The sequence below is a fragment of the Dendropsophus ebraccatus genome, chromosome 12, assembly GCF_027789765.1.
Source record: "Dendropsophus ebraccatus isolate aDenEbr1 chromosome 12, aDenEbr1.pat, whole genome shotgun sequence".
NCBI lineage: Eukaryota > Metazoa > Chordata > Amphibia > Anura > Hylidae > Dendropsophus > Dendropsophus ebraccatus.
In genome coordinates, this window is record NC_091465.1 from 43,219,518 (window position 1) to 43,236,136 (window position 16,619).

Consider the following 16,619-nt stretch of genomic DNA (forward strand, 5'->3'; position numbering starts at 1 on the left):
TGAATGTAAATAATTATACAACTAGATAGGGGTTCCCATCAAGATTCTGGGCACCTGTAAAATATCCACCCAGATGCCACAGTCACTATAGACCTCAACATCTATGGGGCTAATTTGCTGGGAGTAGATGGCAAGCTGTAACCCACCGCAAATGGAATAGGCCCAGCTCCTGAGCCCCTCCACACTGCCAACATAAGTGGATGTCAGAATGCAGGAAGGGGTTAATGATGCTACTGGTAGATCATTTACCGGTCACTTTTTAAATGTTGTACAGGACTTCTGGAAGAATATTAGCTTGGCACTAGGGACGTCCTTCTCTGATCCTTGACTGATGAACAATAGACAAGCCCGTCACTGCAGAAAGACTAGAGTCATTCCTTTGGGAGTTCATTATTGAGAGGGTGTCTGAATTGATGGTCTTCTAAGGAGATTCGTTTGTTTTTTAAATAAGAAGAGTTTCTTTGACCAGATCTGTTGTAGGGCAGCAGAATAGGAAAGTAGGCCGCTAGCCGCTATGACAATATGGATATGGACAATACAGTACAGACCTGTAATTTACACATTCATATGACCTGAATTTTTTTTGCTAAATATGGATGTTAAACTACTTGGCAAAGTGACAGCCAAACCTTTTTGATAGATTGTTATTATGTATGAGCTGTTAGGGGAGAATTTGATTCTGGCCCACTTCATGTCATCACTTTATCCCAAGCAATATTTTATTAATCGATCCAGTTTGCTGGCAATTAAAATGGGGAATGAGGCCCTTCCGGGAGCTTAGTAGATTGTATGGAGCATTGGTGGTCTGCCTGAGTGGGCTTGCCCGTGTTCCAGGATGGAATGGCAACAACAACTGGCTAAGAGCTAACTTTCTAATCTTTAAATTGAGCTAGTTTGATGTGCTCTCTCGACTGGGTATGGAATCTGCAGTTAGTATAGGAAGATTTAGTAATGGTGTTAGTATACTGTGATATAGTGATGGTAAGGGGAAGATATTAGAGGTTTAAAAATTAGCTGGTACCTTGTAAAGGGATGGATTGAGCCCCCTGGAGCATAATGATGTTTTGTTATGTTTTTTAATTGATGGTATTGATCTAGACCGGGTAAATTTAGCAAATGGAGATTGTATGGGGTAGGATGTGGATAATTGAAGGTTTTAACATGATTTTGTATTATGGAAAATTAATAAAGATTGTAATAAAAGAAAAATGGGGAGGAGAAGGAAAAGAGGAACAGGTGTGTTCTATGAATATATAAGTGTGGTCATGGGGAATTATCTTTACTATGACTAAGAATTTGATTGGCTTTGAAAGGCATTGTTATTCCACCATGTATCGTTTACATTTTTAGGGTATAAACCCACACATCGTATACGCAGCTTATTTACTGCTGCGATACGCAGCAAATACGCAGCAAACACGCAGCAAATACGCAGCAGATTAGATCTAAATAACTGGACACAGCATCAAATCTGCACCACCAAATCTGCTTCAAATCTGCTGCGTTTTTGCTGCGTATCTGCTGTGTATACGGTGTGTGGGTTTGTACCCTAATTGTATGCAACTCCTTTGTTTTTAATAACATTACATTTTAATTAAACTGGATGTTGGAGAAACTATTTTTTATTTTTTATTTTTTTTTGGATCCTCGATAGTGTTGAGTGAACTTGTTGAACTGTTTGGGTTTGGCAACAGTCTCAGAATCTCAATGCTCGGCATTTGACTCCCAGCGGCTGGAGAAGTTAAATGCAGCCCTAAGGAGTCCTGGAAAACATGGATACGGCCACATTAACTTTTCTATGCAGAAACAAAATTATGTCTGTAATGCACGCGTATTTGTCCGTAATTATGCAATTTTGCAAGTGAAGTTGATTGAAAAAAAGAGGGAACAGATCTGTTATTTGTGGATGTTATATCATTACCTCCATAACATCTTCAAATTGTGGACACTACACTTGATTTGTATTAGTGAATCCATGCCACAGATAAGTGAACGGGTCCCATACCAATCAATGGGACCAAAGTTTGTTCTTAATTGTGGAATGTAGCCTAAGTCTGTGATGTTTTTCATGTGCAATAAAAAAGGGAATAGAACGTCGCCATATGCGGGAACCAGGCCTTGGCTCAAAAAAAGGACCATGGCACCAGCATCCCAATGCCAGGGCCGTTTTATCCATGTTCAAAACTTAAAGTGAATGTACTGATTGTACATTCGCTTTAAAAAACTAATAAGAATGATCTTATATACAAATAGAACATCCTCATAGTATAAATCTCAGGGCTCATCAGTGATATAACACTGTGAATGTATCTGTGACCAATCACCAGCATTCTGCTCAGTGTGGAAAGCTGCTTACAGATCCTCAGTAACTGTGCCAGATACTGCCTGTCCCAGGTATAACATATATACAGTAGGTGTAACCCTTTTCCTGCCTAACGCTATCTGATTTTCTAAACTGTGGTGCAGTATAAACTGTATGAGCAAATGGCCAACCAATCCCATAGGAGAAGCAGCTGCAGATACATAATTATTTTCATATCCAGTAGATATAATGAAAAACAATGTTATGATTTGTGCCAAATTTCAGGGTATTTCCAGATTCTACCGTACTGAATCTTTGATTGTGAACCTTCCTCCTGATCTATACTCCGACATGGCTGCATCCAGTAATTAAAGCTATCTTGAGTGATTGCATCTCATATGCAACCCATTAAAGGGGTATTCCCATCTCCAATCAGCTCATTTGTAGGGATGCTGCACACATCTTGTAGACAGGTCTTCTAACATGTTGGGGGGGTTGCTTGTTTGGTACCTTTATATCTTGGTAAAGCGTTGTTTAATCCAGCATGCGGTGCAGGGGAGAGCTGTGAACTAGTCATCTAGGTGGTGTCCAAGCCCTGACTAGTCTGCCTGTCAGCGCCTCTTTGCCTGTCAATCACCCCAACAGAGCACGCTGACAGGTAGAGAGCCGTGACTAGTCACAGTTGGGACACTGCCCAGATGACACTGCCCAGAGTTCACAGCTCTCCCTATGCACAGCACAGATTAACCTTTTACTGCAATATAAAGCTACTGAGCAAGCAACCCCCGACATGGCAGGAGTCCTGTCCATAAGATCTGTGCAGCATCCCTGGGAGCTTAATGTGCTGATTTGTTCCCTTTAATCCTATTAGCAAAAACATTAATTTAGCAAACCTATACCTCCTGATATGCTCCTCTTTATCACCTATTGTTGTCTCGGGTACTGGCCACCACTCTGCTCTAAAAGCAGTGGTCTGGCTGGTGTACATACAGCTATAATGTAGATGTATAGAGAGATAGTATAATCATACGTCTTAAGTGTCACTCTTTTGGAGTGTGACTGCATCAATCTGCAGCAGATCCTGTATATGTAACTGCATCAATCTGCAGCAGATCCTATATGTGTGCATGCATCAATCTGCAGAAGATCCTATATGTGTGATTGCATCAATCTGCAGCAGATCCTGTATGTGTGATTGCATCAATCTGCAGCAGATCCTGTATGTGTGATGCAATCTGCAGCAGATCCTGTATGTGTGATTGCATCAGTCTGCAGCAGATCCTGTATGTGTGATTGCATCAATCTGCAGCAGATCCTGTATGTGTGATTGCATCAGTCTGCAGCAGATCCTGTATGTGTGATTGGATCTTTGAATTAAAAAGTATAGAAATGGCTGTAAAATTTCCCTTGACTAAAGCACAAGTGTCCCTCTTTGGTCGTCAAAAAAGTTGTGAGGTATGTACTATATATACTATCTATGTATTCATCAGTCAGACCACTGATTTAGAGCAGAGTGGTGGTCAGTAACCAAGACAACAATGGGAGTGAAAGAGCAGCATATCAGGAGAAGGAGACAAGTTTGCATATGAATTTATTTGCAAAAATATTTAAGTTGACAATCGACAAGTATAACTATGTTACTCACGGAAACTGGAGAGAAAGGAACTGGAGAGATATGGCTGATACTAATGCCGCTAGGCCTATATTAAAAATTAACACCAGAGTGTCTGTATATGATTTGATCAAGCCATAATAGCCACGTGTACCCCCGTGCAGGTCCTCTGGTTCACACGGGTCCCTACGCTAACTCCACACTGTGTCGGTCAGTGACCACCACCCCCGCAAAGCGTGCACGTGCAGGGAAGGGGGGCCATGGAACGGCCCTGCAACCCCAATGTCACAGGACCAGACCCAAATAGCCCCACCAGAACCCGGCCAGCACCACCGGCGGGGGAGGCTGCCCCCAAACAACACAAGTATGAATATGGTATTACACTCACCAAAACTTCTGCAGACAGGATGGGAAAAACATGGAGGTACTGACATGTGAGCACAGGCATATCACTGACCGACACAGTGTGGAGTTAGCGTAGGGACCCGTGTGAAGCAGAGGACCTGCACGGGGGTACACGGGGCTATTATGGCTTGATCAAATCATATACAGACACTCTGGTGTTGATCTTTAATATAGGCCTAGTGGCATTAGTATCAGCCATGGATGGTATGTGCAGCCATTCCTTTCTCTCCAGTTTCCGTGTTTTACAGTTCTCACTCTCTGAACAGCTCGCACTCCTTTATAAAACCCACATGACCAAAATTAGCAGGATATGCCTGTGCTCACATGTCAGTACCTCCATGTTTTTCCCATTCTGTCTGCAGCAGTTTTGGTGAGTGTAATACCATATCCATACTTGTGTCGTTTGGGGGCAGCCTTCCCCGCCGGTGGTGCTGGCCGGGTTCTGGTGGGGCTGTTTGGGTTTGGTCCTGTGACATGGGGGTTGCAGGGCCATTCCATGGCCCCCCTTCCCTGCACGTGCACGCTTTGCAGGGGTGGCGGTCACTGACCGACACGGTGTGGAGTTAGCGTAGGGACCCGTGTGAACCAGAGGACCTGCACGGTGGTACACGGGGCTATTATGGCTTGATCAAATCATATACAGACACTCCGGTGTTGATTTTTAATATAGGCCTAGCTGCATTAGTATCAGCCATGGATAGGGATGTGCAGCCGTTCCTTTCTCTCCAGTTTCCATGTATAACTATGTTACTACTTGAGGTGGGAATGCACTTTTTAAAGGGGTTATCAAGCTCTACAAAAACATGCCCACTTTTGGCCCCGCTCTTGTCTCCAGATTGGGTGGGGTTTGAAACTCAGTTCCATTGAAGTAAATAAAGTTTAATTGCAAACTACACCTGACCTGGAGACAAGAGGATAAGTGGCCATGTTTTAGTAGCGCTGGATAACCCCTTTAATAAAATCACAATTTCATACTTCCAAATAATTTCTGACAAAAATAAAATGTTGGAATATTAGAAAACTTCTAACAAATTCTATGCGTACTAAACTATCCTTTTCTATAGAAATAGGACTGGTTCTGTGTGCAGGAGGCAGAATCCAGCTGCTCAGCCTCCTTTCATATCCTTATTCCTCAGTATTTATAATTGATGACAATTGGCTTCTAGCAGAAGTTACATAATGTCCTTGCAGCTTAGAACTAATGAAGCCAAAGTGTGCTTAATGATATTATTAGACTTTACTGCACTAAATGGGATAATATGGCTTCAAAATAAAGAAAGTGTTCATGAAGTGTGACCTGCAGTGACATGAAAGATAACAATGTTTTTATAAGCTAGATATTTAGGGAAAGTCCAGGATTACAAAAACATGGCTCCTTTCTACCAAAAACAGCACCACACGTCCTGAACTAAACTGCAATACTGTATGCAAACTCGAGACAGGCGTAGTGCTGTTTTTGGAAGGAAGCAGCTTTGTGTTTTTAATCCTAGACATCCCCTTAAATCCCCTACTGAGGATGTTGGTGTGTTGAGGTTTTTGGTTACTATGTTGTTGTACAGCTCAGCCAAAGGTGCTATTGTTGTGACACCAGTGCTAGTCAAGCACACGGGTGTGATGTTGGTACCTGCTTTGTGTTGTGGCTGGCTGGACTCCCCATATGGTCTGTGACCTGCCGGGTTGTGATGGGTCCCTTGGGTACTTGAAGTGTTGAGAGTAGAGGAGAAGAGTTTGTCGAGGGAGTCCTAACCCGATGCAGCAATGTACTCAACCAGAACTTTGAGAGAATACTTTGTAGAGTGAGAAGTTACTTGTACCTGTGTATACACTTTGGTCTGACCAACTTGTGCCCTACAGTGTCGAGTGTCCTGTCCCACTAGAGTGATACAAGCCCCAGTCGTGGTTATCTGGGTGAAGCTAAGTTTCTGGGGTGTCCTAATTACCTGCATTGAGAGAGAGGGTACGTTGCCCTTCCTTGGTAGCTTTGTCCTATCTAGGCTAGTTCCTCTTGTGTTTTAGGATACTGCCCTACACTTTTTAGACTGGTTCACAGCGTGGGCTAGGATTAGGGATGAGCGAACTTTTGAAAAATTCGGTTCGGTTCGATCCGGCGAACTTTCGTGAATTTCGGATCGGTCCGAACCGAAAACGAACCTTGCTCTAACGGCTGAATAATTGCAGCTACAATAGTGGGAGTGTGATAGGGTATAGTTTCGTTTAGTTGCAGTTGTTATTACAATGAAAAAAGTGGGAAAACAATTTCCAAAAATAATGAGAAAAAAATTAATAAAAAAAAATAATAATAGGAATAAAATTAATAAAATATAGTGAATAAAAGTGCCAAAATAGTGAAAAAAAATATTGGAAAAAAAGGTTTACAAGGAGGATGCGGCAGCACTTGATTGCACCCAGGCCAGTATTGTTGAGAACAGACAAGTCGAGAACCAGGAGGAGGCAGCAGTAGATTGCTCGCCTCTCAGTCCAGTATTGTTGAGAAGAGACAAGTTGAGCAGCAGGAGGAGGCAGCAGTTGATCGATTCCAGGCCAGTATTATGGAGGAGAGGCTACTTGAGGAAGATGAGGCAGCAGTTGATTAATTCCAGGCCAGTATTATGGAGGAGAGGCTAATTGAGGAGGAGGAGGCAGCAGTTGATCGATTCCAGGCCAGTATTATTGAGGAGAGGCTACTTGAGGAGGATGAGACAGCAGTTGATCGATTCCAGTCCAGGATTATTGAGGAGAGGCTACTTGAGGAGGATGAGGCAGCAGTTGATCGATTCCAGGCCAGTATTATTGAGGAGAGGCTACTTGAGGAGGATGAGACAGCAGTTGATCGATTCCAGTCCAGGATTATTGAGGAGAGGCTACTTGAGGAGGATGAGACAGCAGTTGATCGATTCCAGTCCAGGATTATCAAGGAGAGGCAACTTGATGAGCAGGCAGCAGTTGATCGATTCCAGGCCAGTATAATTAAAAACAGACTACTAGAAGAGCAGGAGGAGGCAGCAGTTGATTGATTCCAGGCCAGTATTATTGAGGAGAGGCTATATGAGGAGGAGGCAGCAGTTGATCCATTCCAGGCCAGTATTATTGAGGAGAGGCTACTTGAGAAGGAGGAGGCAGCAGCAGCAGTAGTTTATCGATTCCAGGCCAGTATTATCGAGGAGAGGCTACTTGATGAGGAGGAGGCAGCAGTTGATCGATTCCAGGCCAGTATTAGCGAGGAGAGGCTACTTGATGAGGAGAAGGCAGCAGTTGATCGATTCCAGGCCAGCATACTTAAAAACAGACTATTTGAGCAGCAGGAGGAGGCAGCAGTTGATTGATTCCAGGCCAGTATAATCGAGGAGAGGCTACTTGAGGAGGAGGCAGCAGTTGATCGATTCCAGGCAAGTATACTTAAAAACAGACTACTTGCGCAGCAGAGGAGGCAGCAGTTGATTGATTCCAGGCCAGGATTATCGAGGAGAGGCTACTTGAGGTGGAGGAGGCAGCAGTTGATCGATTACAGGCCAGTATAATTAAAAACAGACTACTAGAAGAGCAGGAGGAGGCAGCAGTTGATTGATTCCAGGCCAGTATAATCGAGGAGAGGCTACTTGAGGAGGATGAGGCAGCAGTTGATCGATTTCCCCCCCCCCCCCCTCCCTGGCTTACAGCCACCACCTCCTCTGCAGTCTCTGCACGTTCCACCTGCTGCCTTTGGTGGACTACCTCCTCCTCATCATCATCACTAAAAAGTGGTAGAGAATCCAAAGGCAGATCAAGATTTGCCAACAGTTCCCTGGCAGAAGGTGCCCCAGAGGTGAGTGGCATAGTAATAACAGGGGGCGGGCAGAGGACTCTCGCTGACCGTCCCATGTAAGGGTGGTGTCGGATGATCCAGCCGACCTCGTTTGGGAGCTTTGGGCGGTGGAAGTGGAGGATTGGGTAAGCCAATGTAGAACCGCTGGCTGTGTGGTTCTTACAGAACCACTGGGTGTCTGGGGTAGCTTCACCCTGCAGCCACGCCTGTTGCCCCGGCTGCCGCCGGGCCTGGTGCTGCCACTTCTCCTACCCTCACCGCCTGCCGTTGCAGTCCTTGCCTGGGAAGTGCTGGAAGTAGGACGCTTGGACATAGTTCTTTGGTTGGTGTAAATTTTGAAAAAGAAATAATCTATTGGGCAGAAGGCACAAATTTTCAGTGACTATTGCTTTGTGGGTTGGAGGCACCCAGCAAAGCAGAAATGTACAGGTTATCCCAAAACAATTTATTTATTTTTTTTAACTTTTTTGGTTGCGGGTGGCTAAACGGGTTTGACGGCAACCAGCAGAGCACAAACGGACAGCTTTTGTGGGGCGCTGACTTAGCGTCACCTAGAACAGCTTATCACAAACAAAGAAACAAACTTTTTTTATTTTTTTACGTTCTTTTTAAACTTTTTTAATTGCGGGCAGCTAGCCGGGGTTGACGGCAACCAGCAGAGCACAAACGGACAGCTTTTGTGGGGCGCTGACTTAGCGTGACCTAGAACAGCTTATCACAAACAAACAAACAAACTTTTTTTTATTTTTTATTTTACTTTTTTGGTTGCTGTTGGCTAGACGGGTTTGACTGCAACCAGCAGAGCAAACGGACAGCTTTTGTGAGGCGCTGACTTAGCGTCACCTAGAACAGCTGATCACAAACAAACCAGTTTTTTTTTAAACTTTTTTGGTTGCGGGCAGCTAGCCGGGGTTAACGGCAACCAGCAGAGCACAAACGGACAGCTTTTGTGAGGCGCTGACTTAGCGTCACCTACAACAGCTGATCACAAACAAACGTCCAGCGTCTCCTCTCTGTCACGGAACAGTAGCTGGTTCAATGCTACGTGTCCTGACTCCTGAGTGACTCTTGTCACTTTTCTCTCCCTATTTCTTTTTTTTATCTCCCTATCTCTCCCTAGATATCACAATTTTTGAGTTAGATGGCTCCCTCTCTCTACCTAACTCTTGATTTCTCAGCCTCTTTCACTATGTATGAGCTTATCAAGCTTTCCCTGGATCTTGCGATTTTTTTTTTTATTTTTTTTTTTTTTTTTTTTTATCTTCCTCTCTTTTGCTTCTCTCACAAACAATATATACTCCTTCTCTATCTCTCCCTGTACTTATCCAGTTGTTTGGATATGTAATCTATGTGTTTTCCCTCACTGCCTAACATACACCTCCTTTCTCTCTGGTGTCTGGAAACACAATGAGGAACTGCAGCCAGGCTCAAGCACTTCCTATTCCTGGAGTGACGTCACACACCTTGATATTCACATGAAAACAGGATACAAATGATTATAGGAGTAATAATCCCTTGTAGACTGTTCTATTCTCTGATTAAAGTACAGTTTTGCGACGCCGTTGCGATTTTAACGAACTTCGTCACAAACTTTTTGAAAGTTCGGTTCGGTACCAAACCAAACTTTTCGCAAAGTTCGTAACAAATCTGGTTCGTAACGGTTCGGTTCACTCATCCCTAGCTAGGATGTTCCTAGACTCTTCTGCCTTTTTAGTGTTTGGCACTGCTTAGTAGATATACTGAAAGTAGTAGAAAAACTGGTTGTCTCTAGCTGCATCTGTACACACTCCTGTCTAGACTTGACTGCTCCAGACTGAACTGAACTTTGGTCCCGAACAAGGGTCCTGGCAGGAGCCAGGCTCTGGCTTGGCTACAGCAGGGATGTTTGCTCTGTGTGTTTTTCTCCCACGAGAATCTGGATAATAACTGACTTGCACTTCCTCTACCCAATAACTAACTTCCTACAGGGGCTAAGCAATCTACCCTGTGAGTGGTGGGGATGAGTGTGTGCAAAAGAAAGAGGGAAAGAGATAGGTCAGAAGAAGAAACACCTCCCATTGGTCAACAAAAGCACATGGTACATATAAATCAGTAATCCATTACTGGCTTCAGCTGTGCAATACATAGACATATAAGAAACACTGACATCTAGTGGTGAAACATTAAAAATACCTTCATCACCACTGAACCCAAGGTGAGAAGCTTTTTGAGAGGTGCACAGGAGAGAAAAAAAACACACCAATGGTGGGATACCACATTGGTGTCCATAAAACATTACTGGGCGGCCCACCTACATGACACTGCAAGCTCTGCCATTGTATTCATGCCCAGAGGGGGTGATTACAGCTGAAATCTCCCACCAGCCATGATTATTTGGCCGAAGAGGCACGCTCCAATGACTAGATAAAGGTATTTAGCATGCAGGGCGGGAAATTTTAAAAGTTCATTTTCAGGGACTAAGAGGAGAGCTGGTAGCCATGAGATATATGGTCAGACTTAGTGCTGGGGGCTTTATAGCACTGTATGTAACACTGCAGGGCCATTTTGGTTATGATTGGTTCCCTTTAATGGAATTAGGATCATATAATTAGAACAATGATCAATATAAATTCCTTGTTCTGGACAATGCCAACACACTGTCTACTCATCACAATGTCAAAACCTATACTAGCCCTAAAGTTTTAAGGGATGGGACTTTTTTCTGTCTGTGGATAGGTATCTAGAAGCCATATCACACAATGGGGAAAATGATCTACAACCTGCCCCACAAATCATTGGGTTGATGATGTGATCCTTCTGCATTCACACATGTATTATCTAGAGAGCTTCATTAATTGTGACATTACTGCTACCTCTCTACAGCAGTGGAAACCTGTTTCTTATTCTCTCAAGAATCTCACTTTAGCCCTATCTCTTTCTTACTATGAAGTGTTAAATCCTGATTTTAACTGAGGGCCTGAACCTATAGTTATTTACATGCACCTTTGGGCTTGGTTTACACTATGTAAAAACAACGGCTGTTGTGCAAACAACAAACATTATTTCTCAAATATGAAAAAAAGCCGTTGTTTTTACATAGTGTGGCTTTGGAATGCTTAAAGGGGTTATCCAGTGAAAATCTTTTTCTTTCATATCAACTGGTGTCAGAAAGATATATAGATTTGTAATTTACTTCTAATTAAAAATCTCAAATCTTCCCATACTGCTGCTGTATATCCTGTAGGAAGTGGTTTATTCTTTCCAGTTTGACAGTGCTCTCTGCCACTTCTGTCCACGTCAGGAACTATTCAGAGCAGGAAAGGTTTTCTATGGGGATTTTCCTGGGAAAGTTCATCACTGTTTGTCCATACATGATGGGAGTTGTAGTTTTGCAACAGCTGGAGAGCTAAGGTTCCCTACCCCTGTTCTATAATTTCAAGGTTACAAGGTGGCTAAGAGCTTCTGCCATGAGTATGAGCTATGTACTTACAGGCTAATCGTTGTTATTGTATGATTTGGTATGGTTGCTGCTATTAAGATAAAGATACCTGTAATACATCACCCCATAATTAGTATCTATGTTTAGGAAACATCTTACTGACTCCCACCCACTTTATTAGATGGTTCTTCACAATCCAGCCCATTTTCAGAAATAATAAAGACAAGTGAAACCATAGGTGATAAATGTCAATTGTTGGCGGAAAAAAAACCCTTTAAGTCCTTAACCAGGAAAATATAGTCTAAATATTTGTACTGTACATAATAATGTCTGGAATAATTTCTTTCAGATACTCACATGGCCTTTCGATCACGTAGGAAGGAGGAGGGGGACCTGGTTGTATGGTGTATGGCTGGTAGTTGGTACCATAGCTGTTTGGTGGGTAAGGACCTGGATATGCTGTATATGGAGCATTGTCGTAACGCTGTTAAACAGAGGAAGAAGTTAGTGTGACTTGAAAAAGAAAATTGCTTCCAAACGTAATATAATAGCAAGAAATGTGAAATAATCTACCAACAACATGACATCCTACAAGCCTACTTAGGCTGCATTCACACGTTCCTTAATGCTGTCCGTAGCTGCGGACCTGTAGCTATAGACAGCCCTAGAAGTACATTTATAGTTATCTGCAATCATAGGATAATAGTGATTTGTGTACCAATTGCAGGCCTATACTTGAGCCTTCCTAGGGTATGCCTTTCTGCATGGATAGTTCATACATTTGAAGACATCACACAGTACCAATATACTGCTTATATAGCCATTGGTATAAATGTATAGACTCAAAAATCAGCAACATGGGGATAGATTTATGAATGTACCATAAATATAGAACCTCACAGGCACTTTTTTTTAACAGTTTGAAACATGAATTACATTGGAGAGATTTACTTCAAAGAAATAATTAATGAAATACTATGGGTTAACCCAGCCTTAAAGTATTTACCCTGTAAAGTACTATAGGTTATATTCGGTGAGAGAAGAGGCTTTCCAACTTGCAGCAGCAAAGAAAAAAGGGGGATCCTTTAGGCAGTGTACTGCCACTGCTGCTGTTGAAAAAGTAAGGAGAATACACTGCAGCACTGTGATCATACAGCATTAGGTACACTGTTATTTATACAAAGGAAAGCTGCCCTGAGCTTTATAGGTGGTAAGAGATGAGAAGGAAGCCTTGATTTACCTTTTAGGAACAGTGTAGATCATCTTTAGTAGGCAGACAGATTTAGCTTGCAGATACACAGCCCAGGCTTTCTCAGTCCCTCTTTCTCTTCCTTACACAGTACACATGCTAAGCCCCACCCCCTCTTCCTGTGTTTTGTCTGGTCTCTTTGAGACTAGAGACAGACTTTCCCTAATAACAAAACCACAGCAGTTGAAAACAGCACAGGCAGACATCTCACTCAGGGGTGAAGACTGCAGGGAAGGAAGAAAGCAGGCTTTATTGCTTGCTATTTATGGGGTAATGAGTCCCACAACGTTAGGAATCATGAAGGGAAGTTGTTTAAAATTACAGTGACCATTTAGTGGATACAAATAAGGGCAACAATCCTTATAAAGGACACAAATAGCCTCAGTTATGGAAAGGTTAACAGGATTCTAGCTATTTACAGCTATTTGAGCTGTGCACTCATTCTCCAGGTTGAATGTGGAAACATCTATCTTCTGTGAGTCATGTTATTATTAACTTCATTTTTATCACTGGTGATGTCACGTACTATTTGTCCAATGCCATGTACAGCATTGATGGCCAAAAACATGCACGTACAACCTTTATACACAGTACATATAAAAATTCCCTAATGACCTAGGTAATCCAGTTATATAAATTTGCCAACCCAAGCCCATGACCATATGCGTAAAAGGTCATAAAAGGTATATCTTTTTATATGATCTCTAATAGGAAGTGACCGTGGTTTTCTCTTGGTACAAATAGAGATAAATCTGTAACTTGTGTAATGACTGGTAAATGTCACAATGATGGGGTGTGGAGTGAGACATGAGGGACCATAGAGGTCAAAGAGGTGCAGCACTTATATAATAGTTATATGGATAGTTATGGCTATTATATAATTCACTGTGTACAGATGATATCCAGTCATATGTAATACTTCTTGTGGATACAGGGGGTCAGGATTACTTTACAACACGGTAAAGAGTCAGTCATAAGTCTTTTTCTGCATAAAATTTAGAATTTAAAATTTCGAGTTCAAAATATCAGCTAGTTGCACAATACAGCAAAGTAACTCGATGGTGAACATTTAGTTTGGCGGGGTTAACACTGCAATTTTGCAGTCCGTTTAACGTATACGTTTAATATAGAAAACTGATGAAAAAAACCCAGATGCATTTGTGTGCATCTGTTTGGATCTCTTTTCCAGTGACTTCCACTAATACGACCTGTGTATGTTAGGTCTAAGTAAGGGTCCGATTCCATGGGCCGAGGAGGGCCCGATCAAGGATGTAAACGAGTGTCGATCTGCTAGATCGACGCTCATTTACTGGGCCTATTCCACGGCCCGATGATTGTTGAGCGAGGGCTGCAGGGACATTGTTACCGATGTCCTTGCAGCCCTTACAGCATACATTACCTGTCAGGTCTTCTCCTCCGCTCTGTCTTCCTCCCCGGGTCCCGCACTCTCTAGCTTCAGAATGGCGGTCAGCTGACAGGCCACTCAGCCAATCACAGGCCGCGGGGGTCCCGGCCTGTGATTGGCTGAGCGCTCCGTCAGCTGACAGGCCATTCTGAAGCTAGAGCGTGTGGGACCCGGGGAGGAAGATGGAGCGGAGGAGAAGACCTGACAGGTAATGTATGCTGTTGCTGCTGCTTCTCAGATCATCGGTCGCCCGCCGTGCACCGCTATTTAACCGTAGCGATGCGCGGTGGGGGAACGATGATTTTAGGTCTGGCCCTAAATGAACGATCAGCTGATGACACAATCATCGGCTGATCGTTCTCTCTATTTCACAGAACGATAATCGTTACTGTGGAATAGGGCCCTAATGTCCACATCGATGATCATTTTGGAAGATCTATTAAGGGGTGCAGGTAGTAAATCATAGATTTTTACTATGATTTACTATGATAACATTTGTTTATTACATACAGCTGTTTTAGCTATGTTCACACACCGTAAGTTGTGTATTAATCACGGCCGTTGTTGCCGATGTGCAATATTGGCCATGATTAATACCAACCTATGTACAGTACAGTTAGAGGGAATCCCGGACAGAGTGTATACGCATAGTACATACTCCGACCGGGACATGTCAGTTTTCTGCGCCCGCTATTCATTGAATAGTGGCCGCAGAGGACCTGTCGGGCCGCACGCTCCATTGTGTGCAGCGCTGAATTGGGTTGCGCCCGCATCCCAGCTCATCAGAAATTAATATGATCTTCTCTGACACCGGCTGTTCTGTGACCTTGGGACAGGGATATAATATTACTGCTTTCTGAAGCTTTGGTGCGGCCTCATCTGGAGTATGCTATTGTTCAGTTTGGAACCCGATTCATAGGAAGGATGTCCTAGAGCTGGAAAAGGTACAAAGATGAGCAATTAAACTAATAAGGGGAATGGAACATCTTATGGTCCTTTTACACGGGACGATTGATCGTTCGTTTTTGCGCGATAACGGTCAAATTCGAACGATAATCGTACGTATAAATGCAGCGAACGATCAAACGACGAGCAAAAAATCGTTCATTTTGATCTTTCAACATGTTCTCAAATCCTCGTTGATCGTTCGCAAAAAAATTCGCAGATCGTTCCGTGTAAACATTCTTTCAGCGATTTCACCTATGTGTGAGATAGGCTTAAACGATCGCAAAACGATCACATAGCGAATTTTCCGTACGATGTATTGTTCCGTCTAAACGCTGATGGTTATAAAAAAAACATCATTCATTCAAAATCGTTAATCGTGCGATCGGGCGAATTATCGTACCGTGTAAAACTACCATTAGGGTCCATTTACACAGAAAGATTATCTGACAGATTATCTGACAAAGATTTGAAGCCAAAGCCAGGAATGGATTTGAAAAGAGAAGAAATTTCAGGCTTTCCGTTATGACCTGATCTCTGTTTATAGTCTGTTTCTGGCTTTGGCTTCAAATGTTTGGCAGATAATCTTTCAGATAATCCTTCTGTGTAAATGGACTCTTATGCTAAGTTTACATGGAGCGGTAATTCGCCCAATCGAACGATTTACGATTTTGAAGCAACAACTTTTTTTTATAACTATCAGCGTTTAGATGGAACGATATATCTCACAGAAAATTCGTTTTGCGATCGTTTTGCAATCGCTTAAGCCTATCTCACACATAGGTAAAATCGGTGAACGACTGTTTACACGGAACGATCGGCGAATTTTTTGCGAACGACGAGCGACGATTTAAGAACATGTTAAAGATCAAAATGAACGATTTATCAGTCGTTCGCCGCATTTACACGTACGATTATCGTTCGAATTCGAACGATAGCATTAGTAAATGCTAGTAAACTTAGCATTAGTTATGAGGATAGATTAAAGGAAATGTGTTTAGTTTTGAGAAGAGACGTAAGAGGGGAGATATGATTAACTAATACAAGTATATAAATGACCCCTACAAGATATATAGGGAAAAGATGTTCAAGGTGAATAAGGGGGCACTGCCTCCGCCTGGAGAAAAAAAGGTTCAATCTCCGGAGGTGACAAGTCTTCTTTAGGGTATATTCACACGGACGGGCTCGCAGCGAGATTCCCACTGCGAGCCCGGCAGGTCGTGGCAGTTCCCATACACTACATACTTGCTGCGGTCTAAAAGACCGCAGCGAGTATGTAATTATACCGCCCTTAACCCCTTCTGCTCCCGCCCGGCTCCCCCGCTGTAAGCATACTTTACCTGTCCTTGCTGCACGGGTCCGGCGTCCTGCTCTCCCGCCCGGCCAATCAGTCTGTTGCCCAGCCGCAGCCACTGATTGGCCGGACGGGAGAGCAGGACGCCGGACCCGTGCAGCGAGGACAGGTAAAGTATGCTTACAGC

At 43.2% G+C, this 16,619-nt stretch overlaps 1 protein-coding gene across 1 annotated transcript in view; it reads right to left on the minus strand.

The window, feature by feature from the left end:
- The window catches only part of TMPRSS13 (transmembrane serine protease 13), a 51,744-nt gene that overhangs the window by 26,065 nt on the left and 9,060 nt on the right, over positions 1-16,619 (minus strand). Inside the window, exon 2 of the mRNA XM_069947061.1 lies at positions 11,897-12,023. Coding sequence (XP_069803162.1) covers positions 11,897-12,023 — 127 coding nt within the window. The remainder of the gene's footprint in view (positions 1-11,896; positions 12,024-16,619) is intronic.